Genomic DNA, 22,246 nt, shown 5'->3' with positions numbered 1-22,246 from the left:
GATCAAGACCTTTGATTCGGACCTTCAGACCACACTCCGTGCTCTCATCCCACTCATCACACTCCCCGCGTTGGAGATCTCTACTGCCTCCCAAAGACACACAAGACAAACACACCTGGCCATCCCATAGTATCGGGCAATGGGACCCTGTGCGAGAACCTCTCCGGCTACATCGAGGGCATCCTGAAACCCACTGTACAAAGAACCCCCAGACTTTTTCGCGGCACTACGGACTTCCTACAGAAACTCAGTACACATTGGAGCAGTTGAACCAGGAGCACTCCTCGTTACAATGGATGTCTCAGCACTCTACACCAGCATCCCCTATGACGATGGCATTGCTGCAACTGCCTCAGCACTCAATGCTCACAACTGCAAGTTTCTGGATGCAATTTTATAACTCATCCACTTTATCCTGGACCACAATGTCTTCACCTTCAACAATCAGTTCTTCATCCAGACACACGGAACAGCCATGGAGACCAAATTCACACCTCAATATACCAATATCTTCATGCACAGGTTCGAACAAGTCTTCTTCACCGCACACGACCTTCAACTGATGCTATACACTAGATACATTGATGACATTTTCTTCCTATGGACTCATGGCGAACAATCACTGAAACAATGGTATAATGACATCAACAAGTTCCATCCCACCATCAGGCTCACCATGGACTACTCTCCGGAATCGGTTGTATTCTTGGACACACGCATCTCCATTAAGGACGGTCACTTCAGCACTTCACTAAACTGCAAACCCACGGACAATCTCACGATACTCCACTTCTCCAGCTTCCACCCTAAATACATTAAAGAAGCCATTCTCTATGGACAAGCCCTCTGTATACACAGGATCTGCTCAGATGAGGAGGATCACAACAGACACCTCCAGACGCTGAAAGATGCCCTCATAAGAACAGGATATGGCACTTGACTCATCGATCGACAGTTCCGACACGTCACAGTGAAAAACCACACCGACCTCCTCAGAAGACAAACACTGGATACGATGGACAGAGTACCCTTCGTCGTCCAGTACTTCCCCTGAGCGGAGAAGCTACAACATCGTCTCCGGAGCCTTCAACATGTCATTGATGAAGACGAACATCTCGCCAAGGCCATCCCCACTTCTTGCCTTCAAACAACTGCATAACTTCAAACAGACCATCGTATGCAGCAAACTACTGAGCCTTCAGGAGAACAGTGACCACTGCACCACACAACCCTGCCACAGCAATCTCTGCAAGACATGCCGGATCATTGACACGGATGCCATCATCTCACATGAGAACAGCATCCACCAGGTACATGGTGCAATACTCTTGCCATTCTCTATGGACAAGCCCTCTGTATACACAGGATCTGCTCAGATGAGGAGGATCACAACAGACACCTCCAGACGCTGAAAGATGCCCTCATAAGAACAGGATAAGAGTATTCTTGCTTTAAGAATTCTGAGGGAGTGGTTAGCAGGCAGTTGTGATTCATCAGATTTAAATCAGCGCCAGGTTTAAAAGGAGGCCTGGTGTAGACAGCGGGCAGCGTCTGAGCGGGCAGCGGAGTGAGAGGGAAGCAGAGTGAGCTACTAGGGCTTAATATCAAAAAGGGCTGGAAGGAAAAAGGCCAGGTGAGTTCGTTTGAAAAACAAAAAAAAAACAAAAAAAATTTTTTCAAAACTACTACAGTAAATAATGGAGGGGCATGTGATGTGTGGTTTCTGTATGATGTGGGAAGTGGTGGACCCTAGGGTTCATCCCAGTGACCATGTCTGCAGTAAGTGCAGGTTGCTGGAGGAGCTCCAGCTCAGGGTAAATGAGCTGGCCTCTGAGCTACAGACACTGAGGCTCATCAAGGGGAGAGAGGGTGCCATTGTCAATGGGGTGCAAGTGACATCCACCCCCCCTAGACTGGCTAACTCTAAGGGTCAGGGACAAGAGGGGGCTACTGGGAAGAGGAAGGGGGGTGAGGAGCGGAGGCCTCAGCCTCTTAATCTGCATAACAGGTTTGAGGTTCTTGCTTCCAAGTTGGACGAGAACGAGGCAGGTGAGGTTGGTGAGCAAGCTGCACACGGTACAGTGCTGCAGCAGGACATAGGCAAAGAGAAAAGGAAAAGGAACGTAGTAGTTATTGGGGATAGTGGGGTGAAGGGTATTGACACTGTCCTTTGTCACAATGACAAAGTGCACAGAAGGGTGTGTTGTCTGCCTGGTGCTCGGGTACGGGATGTCGCAGCTGGGCTGCAGAGGAATCTGGAGTGGGAGGGTGAGAATCCGGTCGTTGTGGTACATGTGGGTGCCAGCGACGTAAGCAAAATGCAGACTGAGGATCTGGGGAGGGAGTATGAAAAGCTGGGAATGGAATTAAAAAGTAGAACCGACAAGGTGGTTATCTCTGGGCTACTGCCTGAACCGTGTGCAGATGGGCGTAAGGTTGACAGGATTAAGGAAGTGAATGGGTGGCTCAAGGATTGGTGTGGGAGGAATGGGTTTGAATTTATGGGGCATTGGCACCAGTATTGGGGTAGGTGGGACCTGTTCGGGAGGGATGGGGTTGGTCTGAACCGTGCTGGGACCAGAGTGCTGGCGAATCGAGTAAAGAGGACTGTAGACAGGACTTTAAACTAATTAGGGGGGGGGAGGGTGTGAGGGTAGGTGACCTTACGAGGTCTAAAGTTAAGGAGAGTGTACATATAAGGGAAGAGGCCAAGGATGTCCCAATAATAGAGGGAGTAGGGGGCGTGATTATAGTTGGTGGCGTTGCAGCAAATAGGGTCCAGGTGAAGGCTGGGATGAAAGCACTTTATCTGAATGCACGAAGCATTCGGAATAAAGTGGATGAGCTGGTGGCGCAGATCGACACAAATGGATACGATCTGGTGGCCATTACAGAGACGTGGCTGCAGGGTGACAGGGACTGGGAGCTGAATGTACAGGGCTATCAAGTGTTTAGGAAGGATAGGCAGGAGGGAAAAGGGGGGGGCGTAGCTCTGCTGATTAAGGATAGCATCACGGTGGTAGCAAGGGATGATATTGGAGCCAAGGAACAGAGGGTGGAATCGTTGTGGGTGGAGATTAGGAACAGCAAAGGGAGGAAGACGCTGGTGGGTGTCGTCTGTAGGCCCCCGAATAATGATCTGGAGATGGGGCGGGCTGTTAACGCGCAAATAAGTGCGGCGTGCAGGAATGGGACGGCCGTAGTTATGGGGGATTTCAATCTGCATATTGATTGGTCGACCCATGTTGGACGTGGGGGGCTCGAGGAAGAGTTCTTGAAATGCTGCCGGGATAGTTTCCTCGAACTGTGTGTGTTGGAGCCGACGAGGGAGCGAGCTATCTTGGATCTGGTGCTATGTAATGAAGCGGGTAGAATTAGGGACCTTGTGGTGAAGGATCCTCTTGGGGAGAGTGATCATTGTATGGTGGAGTTTCTGGTGCAGATGGAGGAGGAGAAAGTGGGTTCCCGGACACGCGTCCTTTGTTTGAATAGAGGGAAATACGGTAGGATGAGAGAAGAATTGGCGAATGTGGACTGGGAGAGCGCGTTGGAGGGAGGGTCTGTTAAGGAGCAGTGGAGGATCTTTAAGGAGATCTTTCTTGGTGCTCAACGGAAATTTATTCCGATGGTCAAAAAGGATAGTAGGAGGAGAGGTAATAAGCCGTGGATAACAAAGGAGGTGAAGGAAAGTGTTAAACTAAAAGCGGAGGAATTTAGAGTAGCTAAGAGTAGTGGGCGAGAAGAGGATTGGGAGAGGTTTAAATGTCAACAAAGATTGACAAAGAAGTTGATAAGGAAGGGTAGGAGAAACTATGAAGCTGGGCTAGCGCTTAATATAAAAAAGGATAGCAAGAGTTTTTATAAATACATAAAAAGGAAGAGGCTGGCTAGGGTGAATGTTGGTCCTTTAGAGGATGAGAAAGGGGACCTAGTGGTAGGGGATGGGGATATGGCTAAGGTATTGAATAACTTTTTTGTTTCTGTCTTCACGGAGGAGGACGTGAATAATTTGCCGGGTGTTAGTGATAGAAAGGTGGTAGGACTGGAGGGTCTTAATGACATTACTGTTACTAGAAAGGCGGTGCTCGACAGACTGGAGGGGCTGATTGTGGACAAGTCCCCAGGACCGGATGGAATGCATCCGAGGGTTCTGAAAGAAATGGCGGAGGTGATAGTGGATGCCTTGGTGGTTATTTTCCAAACGTCGCTGGATTCCGGGGAAGTGCCGGATGATTGGAAAACGGCTAATGTTACGCCGTTGTTTAAGAAGGGTGCCAGGCAAAAGGCGGGGAATTATAGGCCGGTTAGTTTAACGTCTGTGGTAGGTAAAATGTTAGAATCTGTCATTAAGGAGGAAATTGCGAGGCATCTTGAAGGGAATTGCTTGATAGAGCAGACGCAGCACGGTTTCATTAAAGGGAAGTCGTGTCTGACAAATTTACTGGAGTTCTATGAGGATGTGTCTAGGGCGGTGGATAGAGGAGAGCCGGTGGATGTGGTCTTTCTAGATTTTCAGAAAGCGTTTGACAAAGTGCCTCACAAGAGGTTATTGCAGAAGGTCGAGGGACATGGAGTTGGGGGTAGGGTGTTAGCGTGGATAGAGGATTGGTTGTCAAATAGGAGACAGAGAGTGGGGGTCAACGGGTGCTATTCGGATTGGCGGATGGTGACTAGTGGAGTGCCCCAGGGGTCGGTCCTGGGGCCTCAGCTTTTTACCATTTATATAGATGATCTGGAGGAGGGAACCGAGTGTAGAGTGTCGAAATTTGCTGATGACACCAAGATTGGGGGAACGGCAAATTGTGCGGAGGGTGTGGAGAGTCTGCAGAAGGATCTAGATAGGCTGGGCGAATGGGCCAGGAAATGGCAAATGGAATTTAATGTTGGCAAGTGTGAGGTGGTCCACTTTGGTAGGAAGAATGGTAGGAAGGACTATTACTTACGAGGCGAAAAACTGCAGCAGGCGACGGTGCAGAGGGACCTCGGGGTCCTTGTGCATGAGTCGCAAAAACCCAGCTTGCAGGTGCAGCAGGTGGTCAGGAAGGCGAATGGGATGCTGGCCTTCATAGCGAAGGGGATTGAATATAAAAGTAGGGAGGTCTTGCTGCAGCTGTATAGGGCATTGGTGAGGCCGCAACTGGAGTACTGTGTGCATTTCTGGGCGCCGCACCTGCGCAAAGATATTTTGGCCTTGGAGGGAGTGCAGAGGAGGTTTACTAGGCTGATACCGGAGTTGAGGGGGTTGAGCTATGAGGAGAGGCTGAATAAACTGGGCTTGTACTCGTTAGAGTTTAGAAGAATGAGAGGAGATCTCATTGAGACGTATAAGATGATGAATGGGATGGATAGGATAGAGGTGGAAAGACTCTTCCCGCTCAAAAAAGACAATAGGACTAGGGGGCACAGCCTCAAGATAAAAGGGGGGCGGTTTAGAACGGAGTTGAGGAGGAACTTCTTCACTCAAAGGGTGGTGAATCTCTGGAATTCTCTGCCCGTTGAAGTGGTGGAGGCTGCCTCGCTAAATATTTTTAAGACGTGGGTTGATGGGTATTTGATAGGAGAGGGGATTAAGGGTTATGGGGAGAGGGCGGGAAAGTGGAACTGAGCAGCGACAGATCAGCCATGATCTTATTGAATGGCGGGGCAGGCTCGAAGGGCTGGATGGCCTACTCCTGCTCCTATGTTCTTATGTTCTTATGCAACTTGGCCAATGTTGTCTACCTGATACACTGCAGGAAAGGATGTCCCGAGGCATGGTACATTGGAGAGACCATAAGATGCTATGACAACAGATGAATGAACACCGCTCAACAATCACCAGGCAAGAGCGTTCTCTTCCTGTTGGGGAACACTTCAGCTGTCATGGGCATTCGGCCTCTGATCTTCGGGTAAGTGTTCTCCAAGGCGGCCTTCACGATGCAGAGTCACTGAGCAAAGACTGATACCCAAGTTCTGCACACATAAAGACAGCCTCAACTTGGATCTTGGGTTCATGTCACACTATTTGTAAACCCCACGACTTGCCTGGGCTTGCAAAATCTCACTTACTGTCCTGTCTGGAAACAATACACATCTCTTTAACCTGTGCTTAATGCTCTCTCCACTCACGTTGTCTGTACCTTTGAGACTTGATTACCTGTAAAGACTCACATTCCAATCATTATTTTGTAAATTGAGTTTGTGTCTTTATACGTCCTGTTTGTGAATAGAACTCCCACTCACCTGATGAAGGGGCAGTGCTTTGAAAGCTAGTAGATTTTTCTAACAAATAAACCTGTTGGACTTTAACCTGGTGTTGTGAGACTTCGTACTACAGTTAACATAACAGTCCCTGACAATGATTGAACAGGTAGAAGTGAACCAAGTGAGGGTGTATGGTTGACCAGGTTATAGATTCCGTAGGAACGAAGGAGAATGCAGAGGATGTTGAACCGTGATCACAGTCAAAAGGTGATCATTTTGACTTTGAATAGAACGGTTTCAGTGTAGTGACAGGAAACACAACTTGATTAGAAAGATTTAAAGGTGGACTGAGGTATTTTATTTGAGGGGCAACAACATGTTTGGTGAGGAATAGGAGGAGATTGGAGAAGAAGTAGTAGGACAGCAAGGTCTAGAATGGACATTTGTGAAGGGCAGTGATGACAGCTGTTTGCAAATGGAAAGGGTAACAGCAGAGGAGAAAGAACTTAAGAAATAAAGATAAAGTTGTGGGTGGAGAATTAAACTGTAAGTTATCTTCGCTCTCAAGGATATTCCTGGACGAGTGGGTGGTTTTGACAGAGGTGATTTAAGGCCTATTTTCACTTATTGTGGTCCAGAATGAACAGAAGGATGGTGTAGGGCCGGGAGAAAGAGCTACTATTGGAGACTGATGGGATCGGATAATTAAGAGTGGAACCAGTAAGGACAACAGAGGTGTTATCACAGCATGGTTTCAAAGGCTACAAACTACTTGAGGAGAGTGAATGCAAGATAATCATGCTCTCAAAGATGGTTGTTCTGCTGCTTTGGCAGAGAAAAGAATCTGACTTAATGGATTCACAAAGGCCATTGCAGGAAAGGTATACATGTATTTGGAAGGTGACAATAAATTCAGGGGCTGATCCACGTTCATGAAAGCAGGTGGCAACGCTGGAGAAATCATGATCAATGTTTAGAAAATTTAAGAAATTCTAAAATTGTCCTTTTTAAATTTCTCTACACTTCTCAGTTTGGCAAGGCACATGCCAGCCCATGACAAAGAGACACTTTCTGCACAGCTGCCCAGTAAAAGTGGCCTAAAAGTAGCTGTATGAGAAAATGCACCATCTGCAACATGTTCCTCTTTATGTTTTATATTTCTTTTAGCTTTAAATGACTGAACAAATTAATTATGATGTTCGAAAGATAAAGTGACATTTACTATCATTTGGAACCAAATACAATAAAATATAATATGCAATCGGATAGGCAGTAGCAATCACTGCTGGGGATTTGAGGATCAAGAACTCGGATAACCGTTTGGGAAGAAGGTCACTGTTTTGATTTGATTTGGTCTGATTTTGATTTGATTTATTATTGTCACATGTATTAGCATACAGTGAAAAGTACTGATTCTTGCACTATACAGACAAAACATATCGTACATAGAGAAGGAGAGAGTGCAGAAAATTGTGTTGCAGTTAGAGCAAGGGAATAAAGTTTTAAGAATCATAAAATCCCTACAGTGCAGAACTCAGTACAGTGCACTGTCACTGGTTAATGAATTTAATAGAACCAAAAATCTGTTAGCTATATAAGCAAAAATGTGCATTTTTGTATTCTTATTAATTTTAACAATCATCACATAGAAATTAATGCTTTAAAATGAATTTGCAGTATTCAACTAAGACAGCCTTAGAAATCATTTAGTAATAATACTTCATCTATTTGGCACTTTAACACCTTGAATTTGAGCACACCTTTGTCTTAGTAGTAGCATTCCCATCTCTGAATCATGCACAGACCCAGCAGGTGGTGACCAGAACTCTGGCTTTGAATTCTGAGTTAACAGCCAGCAGAATGTTTGCATTCATTGGGTATGGGTGAGTCGTAAGCTCCTTATAATGTCCTGCCTCTATTTCTATCATTTCCACTCACTGAGTTCTATATTTACTTATACATCTTATAGAATTGTTTTATCAAACAATGCTTGTTGAAATAATGGAGATAAAATCAGGAGATGTAAAATGGAATCTCCCCACTAACCCCCCCCTCTTCCCCCCAACCAACCTCCCCCCAACTCCTTAAAACTCCCAAAACGTTTAAGTTCTCAATGTGTGGGAGAATGGGAGTATATCCCGCCAGTTTTTTCAGCGTGATTTCCAGAATGAATCTTTGACACTCCGCATCACAGACTGCCCCAGTGGGATTGACTCTGGGAATCAGGGGCGGGGCTTATACCCACTTGAGAGGCCAGCTGCGTAGTGCTGAGTGGGCCCATGAGCACGCACGCTGGCCCTGCCCCCCCCACCTCCCGCCCCAACATCACTAGCCTCCTGATCATTGGTTAGCCCGATCGCTGGCCAGTCCCACAAACCCCATCGTTGGCCTTCCGACAACTCCCACACCCTGATCGCTGGATCGCCCCCCAAACCTCCCCAGGTCAGCCCCGATGTCCACCACACTCCCACACCCACCACCACCCCCCAATCCCACCAGCCCCAATCTCCCCTGGGCTTCCAGATCCTGATGACCAGCCCTGATCTTCCCACTGGACAGTCCCGATCCCCCTCCCACTGATGGCCATCACTCCCTCTGATGCCTGGTGGGCAGTGACAAGGTTCCCTTTGGGCAGTGCAAGTTTTTCCCTCTGGCAGTGCCAGGTTGCCAGGTAGAACTGAAGGGACACCCCTCTTACCCTCAACCTCCCAGGAGGGCCTCAATGGCCTCTTCCCTCCAGCAGAATTGGGCTGCCTGTTCCATGTTAGTGGGGAGCAGGAGTAAACATCCTGGTGGAGGGAAGATGCGAGTGGGCTCAGAGAATTCAGTCTTGGGCCCACTAATAATATGGAAATGTAGATTTCCATATTGTAATCAGCTCTGCATCAGTTATGTCAAAATGCTTAGTTCTGGAGACCCACAAAGGCTGAGGTGCCCAGCGGGAAGCCCGCGAAATAGGCCCTGCTGGTGCTTCCTGGCTTGCTGCACTGCTCAAGTAGTGCAACAAGCTGGGAGAATGGCCCACCAAGTCTTCAATGTTCTTCAGCCTGGAAGGTCAGAAAAGGTTGTTTCACAATAGATTAAAAAAAATTAAAAATACAGTGGCTGTTCTTTGGTGGATCTCAAAGCCAAATAGGCAAAGCTTGCAAGTTTTCAGGTTGTGGAGGATGGAGCTAATGAGGAGAATAAAGGAGAATACGGGCCTTCACTTTTGTCTGTGTGTGTGTTTGGGATGGGGTGGGGTGCGGTCTCATAGTTCTCAGTTTTGGAGAGGGGTGTTCTGCTTTGTGTATAGCTACCTCATTCTCTGTATAGAATTATTTTATATGAGGTGTCATTTGTTCTTGTGAGAGTCTGAGCTTCCGTATGTATGAGGGGTCACTTTTAGGGACTTTGCTTTTTCTGTACGTGGAAGTTTCACAGTTTTACCAATGACATTATATGGGTATTGAATAATCACTTGTGGTTCACTCACTAGTTTTACTATATATCCAGTCCACAGCTCCAATCTCATCGATTATGTGCATTTAAAAACTTATATTTAATAATTCTAATAAGCCTAAGAATCCACCCACACTAATTAAGATCTCAAACATTTAATTCAAAGAGCATCAAATCAACTTTAACTCTATGGGACCCATTTTGAGACAAAACTACAAAGCTGAAATTAATCCTGAATGTAAAATGTTTTTGGTTTTGTCATCTTAAATTATGATGCAGGAAAACATACAAAAAGGAGCCGGCCATTCAATTCCTCAAGGCTATTATAATGAACTCAACAAGGCCCATGAGGTTGGCCTCTTGGAGTATGAGCTCCCCGATTGAGGTAATGATTGTCTACCCAATCAGGGATCCTCACCTGTATACATCTTGAGGAATGTCAGGTCTACTGACACTTTGGATTCTGATTTTGTACCTGAAGCACTCTTAGGAGCGGAGATAAATCTGTAAATAAAGGGAATCTGGTGAAGGGACACCGGTCTCTGAGGAGTTATTTTACCTATCCTGCTATTCAATCAGTTCATTGGTCATCAGTACCACAACCCAACTGCTTAAGATGCCTTGATTCCTATCATTTGTATCATTCCCTTTTTTTTAATCATTCATCTGCACCTTTGCTGGATCTGCCCCAAAAGCTATGGCTTTAAAAATATATCAATTCCAGTGCAATGCAGCAGAAACACCTATTGTGTCTGGCAGCACGACAATGGTAAATTGGTTTGCCCCCAGCCTCATTAAGACTGTACCATTGAACTTCAAGTACCATTCTTTAATTGGTGTATAGTGCTTTGATAAGTCCTGACAGAGTGAAAGGCACTATATGCATGAAAGTCACACGTTATTTTTATTCACAACTCCAGAGGCAGCTTGCCAGTTCTAGTAGGGGAAGGAGATGGGTAAGGGGTCAGCAAGATGTGCTGGCTCTGAGGCCAGCTATGATTCTCAGGAGAGCCAAGTAGGGGGAAGGGAATTGCATTGGATGAGCTGCTACCAGCAACTGCCTGCGCTTTCAATCAGGAGTTGGCTGGAGTACTCATATCCCTCTTGGCTTCATATCAAGGTAATTTAAAAAAAAATTGTTTAGCTTTCTTGTGGCCTCCATTCACCCCTTTCAGGATCAACTGTGTGACTGAACAAACTAATTGCAACAATGCATGCTGCAGTCAATCATGGTATAATCTGGCAAAGTGGCTTGAACAGGCATTAACTCGTTCATTTGCCGATTTAATGGGACTAACACCAGTATAGAGTGCATATCCTGGCTGTTTACTACAGCTGTTTAAATTTATTAATTATTAAATTTATTATTTTATTATCAAATTTTAAAATTTATTTTATTAGTCACAAGTAAGGCTTACATTAACACTGTAATGAAGTTATGTGAAATTTACCTCGTTGCCACACTCTGGTGCCTGTTCAGGTCAATACACCTAACAGCAAGTCTTTCAGACTGCAGGAGGAAACTGGAGACCCGGAGGAAACCCATGCAGACATGTGTGAACTCCACACAGACAGTGACCCAAGCTGGGAATCAAACCCGGGTCCCTGGTGCTGCGAGGCAGCAGTGCTAACCAGTATGCCACCATGCTGCCCTTACTCCAACCATTATGATGGGCAGTGAACATGTGGCAAGGAATGTTTTTTTCTTGTGTGGGAAGTGAAGAAGGATGAGATTGAGGTCTTTCACAATGTTCTTTCCAGATAGATGATTAGTGAACAACACTCACACTGCTGAGAGTCACATTCAACAACTGTGTAATCAAGCTATTGCAAGGAGTCAACTCATCAGGAAATGAGGGGACATGAGGAAACCAGTAACAAAATAAAAAGAACAATAGCCATAGGGTGTCGAAATTTGCTGATGACACCAAGATTGGGGGAACGGCAAATTGTGCGGAGGGTGTGGAGAGTTTGCAGAAGGATCTAGATAGGCTGGGTGAATGGGCCAGGAACTGGCAAATGGAATTTAATGTTGGCAAGTGTGAGGTGTTCCACTTCGGTAGGAATAATGGTAGGAAGGATTATTACTTACGGGGCGAAAAACTGCAGCAGGCGACGGTGCAGAGGGACCTCGGGGTCCTTGTGCATGAGTCGCAAAAACCCAGCTTGCAGGTGCAGCAGGTGGTCAGGAAGGCGAAGGGGATGCTGGCCTTCATAGCGAGGGGGATTGAATATAAAAGTAGGGAGGTCTTGCTGCAGCTGTATAGGGCATTGGTGAGGCCGCAGCTGGAGTACTGTGTGCAGTTTTGGGCGCCGCACCTGCGCAAAGATATTTTGGCCTTGGAGGGAGTGCAGAGGAGGTTTACTAGGCTGATGCCGGAGTTGAGGGGGTTGAGCTATGAGGAGAGGCTGAATAAACTAGGCTTGTACTCGTTAGAGTTTAGAAGAATGAGGGGAGATCTCATTGAGACATATAAGATGATGAATGGGATGGATAGGATAGAGGTGGAGAGACTCTTCCCGCTCAAAAAAGACAGTAGGACTAGGGGGCACAGCCTCAAGATAAAGGGGGGGCGGTTTAGAACGGAGTTGAGGAGGAACTTCTTCACTCAAAGGGTGGTGAATCTCTGGAATTCTCTGCCCGTTGAAGTGGTGGAGGCTGCCTCGCTAAATATTTTTAAGACGCGGGTTGATGGGTTTTTGATAAGAGAGGGGATTAAGGGTTATGGGGAGAGGGCGGGAAAGTGGAACTGAGCCGCGACAGATCAGCCATGATCTTATTGAATGGCGGGGCAGGCTCGAAGGGCTAGATGGCCTACTCCTGCTCCTATTTCTTATGTTATCTTATGTTATGTTAATATACGTGTTTGGTGTTTAACTTAGAGAAGTGAGGCCATTCGACATAACAGTATCTCAATTGATAATATATTACACTAGACCAGCATCCACTTGTAGTGCAAATTAACACAGTGTGTTGAACATTAGATTCATTTTCAGGTTCACAGGCCTGTACACAAATGACATGTGTATTACCATTTCAGTCTGTAATGTAAATGGTCACACTGATTAGATTTGTAAAGGTGTTTAGTGATAATACAGCTTTCAGCAGATTGTGTTGTAAATGCAGTACTGTTTTTACTGTCAGTAATCTGCGAGAGAAAAAAAAGGCACCAAATTATTAAAAATGATTAAAGTTTCCCTGATTATTGGAAGTTTTCCAAGACACTTACCTGCCTCATCATATGCAGCAGAGAGTTTTTCAAGCACTTTACGGTCTATTGCAAGAATTTGCTGTTCCAGGATTGTTTGATGTGACAACACACTATTTTCCTTATCTTTTTCGTAGTCTTGTAGATGTTGCTTCAGAGCCTCGGGCAAGTGTATCTTCACATATTCCGCAGCCGACTGCACAGAAAAATATAGGAAAGCTGAAAGGAATGTCAACCAAATATTTATGACAATTGTGTTACAGAATACAGAAATGTTGTAGGAATTCAACCACTCTCATCATGGATTAGACTATTTCTGTGACATTGCTGGCCGTTAATGTAAATACCGAGGTGTTTTCAAGTAAGGCACTATGAAAAGTTAATCTCTTTCCCAGCGAATATCCGAATTTTCAAATATTTGATGGATTTCAGAAAAAAAAATTTGAACTTGAAGTTCTCCTCCGTGTGAATTGCTGCACATCAGATATTTCTAACTAGAACTACTGAATACAACCACTCAGAATGTATGTCATTAATCCATTCTGCTGTGGGAAAGAGAACCATGCACCAGGATTCTCCCAAACAAAGCTAAGTGTTGAATGGGCAGAAATGGGGGAACTTAGCTGAACAAATCTCTGACACTCTGTGCATCACAGAGTGCCTCAGGGGGATTTACGCTGATGGGGGGAAGTGGGGTGGGGCAGGGGGTGGGGGTGCCTCATTCCAGTCAAGAGGCCAGCATCAGTGCACTGAGCAGGCCACTACGCATGCGCCAATCTGTCAGTGCAGAGATTAGCACATGCGCACTGCACCCCCCCTCCCCACAGTCACCAGTCTCTCAATCGGTAGCCTCTCCCCACCGCCCTTCCCACTTGCCAGACTACCCAAACCATGACCATGCAGATGCTACGACAACAGATAAACGGACACTGTGCAACAATCAGCAGGCATGAGTGTTCCCTTCCAGTCAGGCAACACTTCAACAGTTAAGGGCATTCAGCCTCTGATCTTTGGGTAAGCATTCTCCAAGACAGCCTTCAAGACATACGACAATGTAAAATCGCCAAACAGAAACTGATAGCCAAGTTCCGTACGCATGAAGACAGCCTCAGCTAGGATCTTGGGTTCACGTCACACTACATGTAACCCGTACCATACTGCCTGGGTTTATAAAATCCTACTAAATGTCCTGGCTTGAGACAATTCACACACCTTTAACCTGTGATTATCGCTGTCTCTCCATGCACATTATTTGTACTGTAAAGTCTTGACTGCCTATAGAGACTTGCATTCAATCTGTAATTATCTTGCTTTTGTCTTTGCCTGTATATGCCATGCTGATGAAGAAGCAGTGCTCTGAAAGCTCGTGATTCCAAATAAATCTGTTGGACTTTAACCTGGTGTTGTGACACTTCTTACTGTGCCCACCCCAGTCCAACTCTGGCACCTCCACATCATTTTTAACTTAACCAGGAATGTTGGTCCTTCCCTTGGAATTTTTCTTCCTTGTTGGAATGTATTTATTCTGAGTATTTAAAAATATCTCCTTAAATGTCTGCCACTGCATCTCTAATGGCCTAGTTCTCAATCCAAACTGCCCGATCTTTTTCACTAGCTCTGTTTTCATGCCCCTCTACTTTCCCTTATTTCAGTTTGAAATACTAGTCTTCAACCCACTGTTCTCTCCTTCAAATTGAATGTAAAATTCAATCATATTATGACCTCTGGTGTCTCAGACACCTTCAGTATGAGGTCATTAATTAGTTCTACTTCTTTGCACAATACTATGTCTAGTATAGCCTGCTCTCTTGTTGGTTCCAGTAAGTGCTGATCTAAAAGTTAAAGTTTATTTATTCATCACAAGTAAGGCTTACATTAACACTGCAAAGAAGTTACTGTGAAATTACCTGAGTGGCCACACTCTGTGCCTATTCAGGTCAATGCACTTAACCAGCACATCTTTCAGACTGTGGGAGGAAGCCGGAGCACACAGAGGAAACCCACGCAGACACAGGGAGAATGTGCAAACTCCACACAGTCACCCAAGGCAAGAATTGAACCCAGGCCCCTAGCGTTGTGAGGCAGTAGTGCTAACCACTGCGTCACCGTGCCATCCCATAATTTCTAAGAAATTATTCCAAAAACAGTACATGTTTGTCATCTATGCTACCTTTGCCAATCTGATTTTTCCAGTCTACACGTGGGTTAAAATCTCCCATGATAATTGCCACACCTTTCTGACAAGCTCCCACTAGTTCTTCTTTGATAACCCTGTCCTAACATGTGGTTATTGTTCGAGGGCCTGTAGAACACTCATAAATGATTTCTTACCTTTATCATTCCTCATCACCACCCAAACTCCTTCTGTGTCCTCTTTCCCTGAATTTGGGTGATCTCTTTCCATTGTGTTACTGTCAACTTTAACCTCTCCTTCTTTTCCCAGCTTTCTGTCCTTACATACTCTTCAATATTCAGCAGCAGCTGAACTATGCTTTCTATATTTGTGATTTACTGAAGCAGTTTTTTTCAGTTTTCTTGTTTTCTTATGGCTAACTAATCCTACAAGAGAGTGCAAAGATCAAAGTGGCATTTATCAAAGTATTGATAAAGCCAGTTTAAGGATGAGATGAATGTCACCACTTGGGATTTTGTTTCATAGAAACACCCAAACCCAATCCTATTCACTCAACTCTGCTTCCAATGTGTCAAAGCTACAATAGGACAATATCTGAATTGTCCAGAATATTTTAATATGTTACGATATACATTTTCCATTCTCTGTAATATAAATGCACAGTACACAAGAGGCACATTTTAAATTAGCTTCATAGCTGTGGGCTTCGGACGCCATTATTTCGGAATTCAGTGGATCCATTTTGAACTTTTCATGATTTATCCTTTTTAGCAGTCTCAGGAACTGTTATCTATCCAAAGCATCCTTTGGCTGGAGGGAGTAATTATTGTAATTCCTCCTCAGGCGGCAGCCGCCATGTTTGCTGCAGAGCTAGGTGTTTTATATCTCCTTTCCTCCCCTGAACTAACAATTTGGCAGTGAGAAGTTTCCAATAACTCTGCAAAAACACAGAACATTCTTCACTTCCATGACTGAACATTAAAATATCTGGGGAATGCTAAGATTGAAATTCAAACCTGCGACTGCAAGGAGCCTTGATTTTCTAGAAGGAACTGAACTTAACTCAGTGTAATTTCAAATTACCAGTGACATTTCTGAAGGTATCTGTGAATTTGCCAAATACTTACAGATACAATCATCACCAAACCAGCTGCGTCTATGTATGGTTTTGAGTTCTGTCAGGGAGTGACAAAAACAAAACCACAATCAAGCAGCAAGAGGCCAGTAAAATGTGAAAAGCCAACATTGCACTACATGACTTCTGCATGAGTGATATTAATCTGCAATTTCACTGCCTTATCAAATATTTGATTGAACTGTTTAAAAATAACACTTTTAAAAGCAAGGAAACGCATTGAGTTAAAATGGCCGCTACAAGTCTGGCATTGTAAATTGACTAGTTTCTGGAAAGTTCCAACATGAATTATAATTCAGGCACGCCACAACATCCTTCTATGAAATGCCACACCTGCTGATTGTCGTGGTTCCCCAAGACGACAACTTATTTAACCCGATTGAAACAGAGAGTCTGAGTTGTAATCCTCCAAGCAATAGACTTTATTTCCAGTACAAGAGAAATAAAGCCGCTGAAATCTGTACTGGGCCTCACATTGTATTTCTATAAGGCTACCTCTTCAGCAGGAATAGGAAATTGACTAGAGTATAGAAAGGTATTTTTCCTATCACATCAGGATGGATGGTGAATCATTCAGAAGCTAATGCTGGAACATTATAGGCCAGAGACAACATCCACAGGCAGTTTATGCATCAGCTTGACAAATATCTTCTGAAATTATTGGTGGGATTCTTTAACCACACTCGCCTCAAAATCAGAGAATCCCGCCTAAGGACAATGGACCTTGGCATGGTCTTGTGGTGGGCACGATGGGAGAATTTGGGTCCATCATGGGTGAGACATGTGTGTGTTTGTATCTGTGGGGTGGTGGGGGGGAAATCATGTGATTGGATACTGGAAAAAACATTTTTAAAATCTCTTTTGAATACAGCATGCAACTGTCAAAACTATGCAATCTGGCAAAGCTGCCAATGAAACAGCTCTCTTTTCTCCCCCAAATTAAAAAACCAATCTCTATTTTCAGTTACAATCCAGGACAGAGACAGAGAACTTCTCACCGAAAGCAATCTTAGATTGAGAAATCATCAAATTCTGGAAAAGATCATCATATTTAAAAAATAAATTGCTTCTGGCAATTGCAGTTTTACAAGGGCTTCAACTCCTGAAGCCTCAAGACCACTGTTGAGAAAAATCTACTGCAGCCAGGGGCTCGTAAACAGTGAACTCATTTTATTTTTACCTTTCAGCATTGAATTTAATTTGTCCAAGGAAATAACTACTTACAGTATTACTTGTAAATTTTTCATGCTTGTTTGTGTGTGTGTGTAGTGATGGTGGTGCTGGAGGGAGGGGGATGTGGGAAGCGTGGGCGAGGGCATTGCAAACCCAGGTTTAACTTTTTAAATGTTCCTGATTTGTTTACCTGGATGGGTTTTAACTGATGCTAAACTAACCCCGTTCTTGTTTTAAACTCAATAAAGTCTACCAGACTAGGTTCTTCACATTCAGCATGGAAATAGTTAAGAACAGACAGTGCATAAATACCTTTATCCTTCTAAACTCACAGAGAATCCTGTTACGATCAGACTTGGAGTGTTAAGCTATGTGAATCATTTTTACTCCTCCCCATGTAACACCAGAAATATTGTGGGTGAGATTTTACGGCCTCTCCAGCCATGTGTTTCCCAGCAGCACACTGTTTGTTAGCGGCAGGATTCTCTGGTCCCGCTGCTGTCAATGGGATTTCCCATTGCCGTCACTTCACACAGCCACAAAACCCATGGATGGGGGTATGCTGTTGGCGGGAACAGAAAATCCCACTGGCACGAGTGGCTGGAGAATCCCGGCCCTTATGTTTAATCACAGTTTAATCACAATTTACAGTATTCTGTTCAAATTTACCTTAATTTGTTTAAAGTTTAGTTGTTGAATACATATTTCTTTGGTGCTTTAATAGCAGGGTGGTTTGAGACAGGTTAACTAGGAAAGTAAGAAAGTGCTGTGATTAGCTGTTAAGTAGGTTGAATTATTAGTTGCTTTTCAATTGGCAATTGTACAAGATAGTAAAAATTTAAACTCAGTAGCGAGATGCCAAAACACTGTCCATTTTGCCTCAGAAGAAGCACAGTTGGAGGAGATGTTTTGTTATAAGTAATAAATGCAGTTTGATTCTTGTCAGGATTTGTTGCCAGGAGATAACAGAGGAAAAGTATGATAACAATGTATGTATTTTCAAGTTAAATACATGATTGTATAGTGGAGTGATATGTCAGCCCCATGGACCCTCAGGTGTACAGCACATACACAATAAAACTAGAATTTTCACTCCCAAGTCAGGTGTGTGAAGTTAGGAAAGTTCCTGACTCCACAAATCCAAACCACTAGATTTTTACTCCGTGGAGGTGGGTATGTATGGAAACAGACCTGCCGCCTTCAGAAACAGGGGCTGCCAAGTGCCATGATGGGCTGTTTAAAAGGCCCACCTTAGTGCTCTGGGACTTTGTTCTTGTAATAAAGACAGTAAATCAAAAAGCAGGTCTCACCCCAAAAACTCTCCATACACCTGTCATGCCATTTCATGTTACCAATGCTCCTCTATTCACCCTCTGTACCATCATATACCTTTTTACTCACTTCCAAAGCCCGTTATAGTCCCTATCTCAAATTGGTGTCAACCCATGACCTCCACTTATCACCATGATCCCTTAGTAACACATTTAAAACTTAATGCCAATGTATGCCAATCTACATTGGTTGGCACCCACCCACTACCCTTTTTCTTTACACTCTCTATGCCAATTCTCCCATTATTTTCCATAGGCAGATTTCAAAACCATGCTGAGATGAAATAAGATGAAGTTATATTACAGACTTCACTATACATAAAAACACTCATTGACAAAAGTCCATTCAATATGTAAATTACTTCAAGTACTTAATTGCCTTGTAAAAACAAACATTTGTAGTTATAGGCCCACATCAAAGACAGCTAATCATTTCATAAGCACTTGGAGCTGTCAATCAAACTGTGCACTTACAGGGCCTTCCAGTGTAATAATGGTAAATTATGGAAGCAGTCAAGCAGTAATAATGCTATAATGATAGTCCTCAGGCTTATGTCAACAAACAACTATTGAAATTGCAAAGCACAGTTTTTTTGACACAGCATGCTGGATTTTTAGGGTCTTGACAGTTTAACATTTCCACAGACTTTATTTGCTCTTTATGCATTTTCACTTCTATTCTTAAAGATCCTAGGGTCTTTCAGGGTCAGAATTTCCTAGCTGTTCATGCTGGCAGGTTCCTTTGGTGGCACTGCAGTGAGTGCAGATTTGGCTGAGTGCCAAATTCTCCGTCCTTGCTTGCAGCAGCAATGGGGCATGAATGGCAAGAGAATTCCAGCCCTGTTCTCTCCAAAGACCTCAGGCAGGTCTTGGTTTTTTTTTCCTCAAATCTGTAAAGTCCCCACTTTGTGGTTCAGAAACCCAAGTGACAAAAAATGCTTCTGAGTGAAGGCAGGTGTACTTTTAAATGTGCAGCTGCATTAGTTAATCGTGCTAGCGTGAAATTCCTCCTTTTCCCTATTCTCACTCTGGCTTAAGTTGTGGGTGCTAGAAACTGGGTGGGACTTCTGGATTCTGGACCCCCGTGCCATTTTGCCTGAAGTGTGGAGCCCTTTCATCTCTGTGAAAAGTTGGGCCTAATTGTTGAAAAGTTTAAATCAGATGATCTCTGTGTTTGAGCAATAATGGACTATTACAAAGTAAAGAGAAAATGAGTGGTATTAACAATTATCTCCAAATGTGGTGACTCAACAAGCAGTTCAGGCTATGGTAATATATAGAAAAACAGAAATGCCTGACAATCTGTTGGGACAGCAAAATGGGGCAGAGTTCACTGAAATGTGTGTTGGCAGAAGTTTTGAATAGAAATAATCACAATATTCCTGAATAGATGTAATAGAAACAGAATTTACTGTTAAACTTTTAACATTAAGTATTATGTAGCCAAATGGGCAGCACGGTAGCACAGTGGTTAGCACTGCTGCTTCACAGCTCCAGGGTCCTGGGTTCGATTCCTGGCTCAGGTCACTGTCTGTGGGGAGTTTGTACATTCTCCTTGTGTCTGCGTGGGTTTCCTCCGGGTACTCCGGTTTCCTCCCACAGTCCAAAGATGTGTAGGTTAGGTTGATTGGCCATGCTAAGAGATTGCCCCTTACTATCCAGGGATGTGTAGTTTAGAGGGATTAGTGGGTATAATATATGGGGATAGGGCCTGGGTGGGATTGTGTTCGGTGCAGACTCGATGGGCCGAAGGGCCTCTTTCTGCACTGTAGGGTTCTATGATTCAAATTTAACCTTACCAAAGTGTCTTATTATCCAGACCAACAATCCCTCTAATGTGCATGGCCTTCTCACAAAGGCCACGCACAAGTTAAACCCTTTATGTTACATGAGGGGGTTGCTGCAGCAAAAAAAAAGGGCATTTCATGAATCAGCTATGCACTGAGAAGAAAAGGATAGGCTGGTCAAAACATCAGAAAATAGGGGCACAATTTTCCCATCCCGTCCATCGCAAAAATCGTAGAAAGCAGAACAGAAAATTTGGCAGACCATTTAAAGGTCCATTGTCCTTGGACAGGAATTTCCAGTTGAAAATCCCACCCTGCATATGAGTACAGAATGTCTCAAAGATTTCCATGTATTATAAAGAAATAATTTCCAATATTCAGAAAACTAATTAATAGAGAAAACTAATTAATAGAGAATCAATTACTAGTTTGAAGAATAGTAATTTTTTTGGCCTCAGCAAAAGTCAGTTTTCAAAAATGCAGATGAAGACTGCACCTATTTGACAACAACTCAAGTCAGTTAAATCACTAAAACAGAGGAGGGATTTTTCATGTTGTACAGAAATGTAACCTTGTAAAGACCAGGATGAACATCAATCCAAAATGAATCTTTTATGAGTTACCATATGGGCTATTTTAATTTGTGACTCATTTTTAGTGCACTATTAGATTTTGTGATTAATTCTTTGGCTCATTGCCAGTGACCTTCATGTTGCTTTCATGCTTGGCAACTTAGGCACTGATAGTATTTGCACGTTCCAGTTTTTAAATATCAATTGTACCATATGGCAAAGTGGAAGAATCTTATTCTCATAGCAGAGTTATACAGATATTCTTTAGTGCTTTTAATAAGGTTAAAATTGATGATCATATAACAAGGAATATGGTTTTGCCATTTAGCATGACAGCAATTCCCTTTTTGAATTAAGCCCAGAAGAGTTAAATCAGATGTCAGTTCCTGGATTAAAAACCAGTCTAATTATGAGTAACATGAACAGTTCACTGTTCCTAACAAGTCTAGAAAGTAAAGAATTAGAAGGAAGTCAATCTACTAGGTCCACAATTGATTCACTCTCATCATTAAAATTTCTGGCAGTACCTTCTGACGGTGACAAGGATTTTGAGTTATTTAGCATGTATTCCTATAATAGATTTATGTTCTGAAATTCATCTTGTGAGAATTGAAGAGATGAAGAAAATGTCCAAAAAGACTCTTGAAATTTCTCTGATTTTCAGATAATTCAAAATCTATTTTCTTTAACATAAAACTCTGCTAACAATTCTCAAATATGAAAGTCACTTGGGAAAGTTACAAACAAAGTGCTAAATATGTTAATGCTTTAGTCTTCTTAAGGGTATAAATCATTGACTGTTTTTTACATTTTTGGGAACATTCACTTTGTTATTCATCATTTTGTTACCTCTTGTGTTTTCTCTTGTGCTTGCTAATGGAGCAGAAATTTTAATTACTTTTCTATTACATTAACATAGGGTTAATAAATCCTTTAAAGTTCAAGAGGAGGCACATTTGGAACGATTATCAAGGTAGTTTGAGATATTATTGATCATTGAAAAGGTAACCAAAAATGAAGAATGAGAGGATGGAACCTTCAAAGTGATTAAATAATTGCCAATAATTTGTTGAAAAATGCTGCTGCCTTTTAATAAAGGCATAAGTATCAATATACATTGCTGTTGGTTTTTAAACACCCAAGATCCTTCAAGGATTTCTAAAGGGAGAATCTTAGGCCCAACCACCCACACCCATCAGAATTAGAAACATTCAACGACATGTCACAGTCCGTGCTAATGTAGTAAGGACTTGGGAAACAAAATGCAGTCTTGGGCTTTCC

General features: G+C 43.4%; 1 protein-coding gene across 1 annotated transcript in view; it reads right to left on the bottom strand.

The window, feature by feature from the left end:
• Positions 1-22,246, bottom strand: part of ppm1lb (protein phosphatase, Mg2+/Mn2+ dependent, 1Lb) — a 156,133-nt gene that overhangs the window by 40,323 nt on the left and 93,564 nt on the right. Inside the window, exon 2 of the mRNA XM_080185478.1 lies at positions 12,855-13,029. Within this exon, the coding sequence (XP_080041604.1) occupies positions 12,855-13,029 (175 nt within the window). The remainder of the gene's footprint in view (positions 1-12,854; positions 13,030-22,246) is intronic.

The sequence above is a fragment of the Carcharhinus amblyrhynchos genome, chromosome 3, assembly GCF_965287045.1.
Source record: "Carcharhinus amblyrhynchos chromosome 3, sCarAmb.v2.hapA, whole genome shotgun sequence".
Classification (NCBI taxonomy): domain Eukaryota; kingdom Metazoa; phylum Chordata; class Chondrichthyes; order Carcharhiniformes; family Carcharhinidae; genus Carcharhinus; species Carcharhinus amblyrhynchos.
This window is presented reverse-complemented; position numbering and strand designations above follow the sequence as displayed.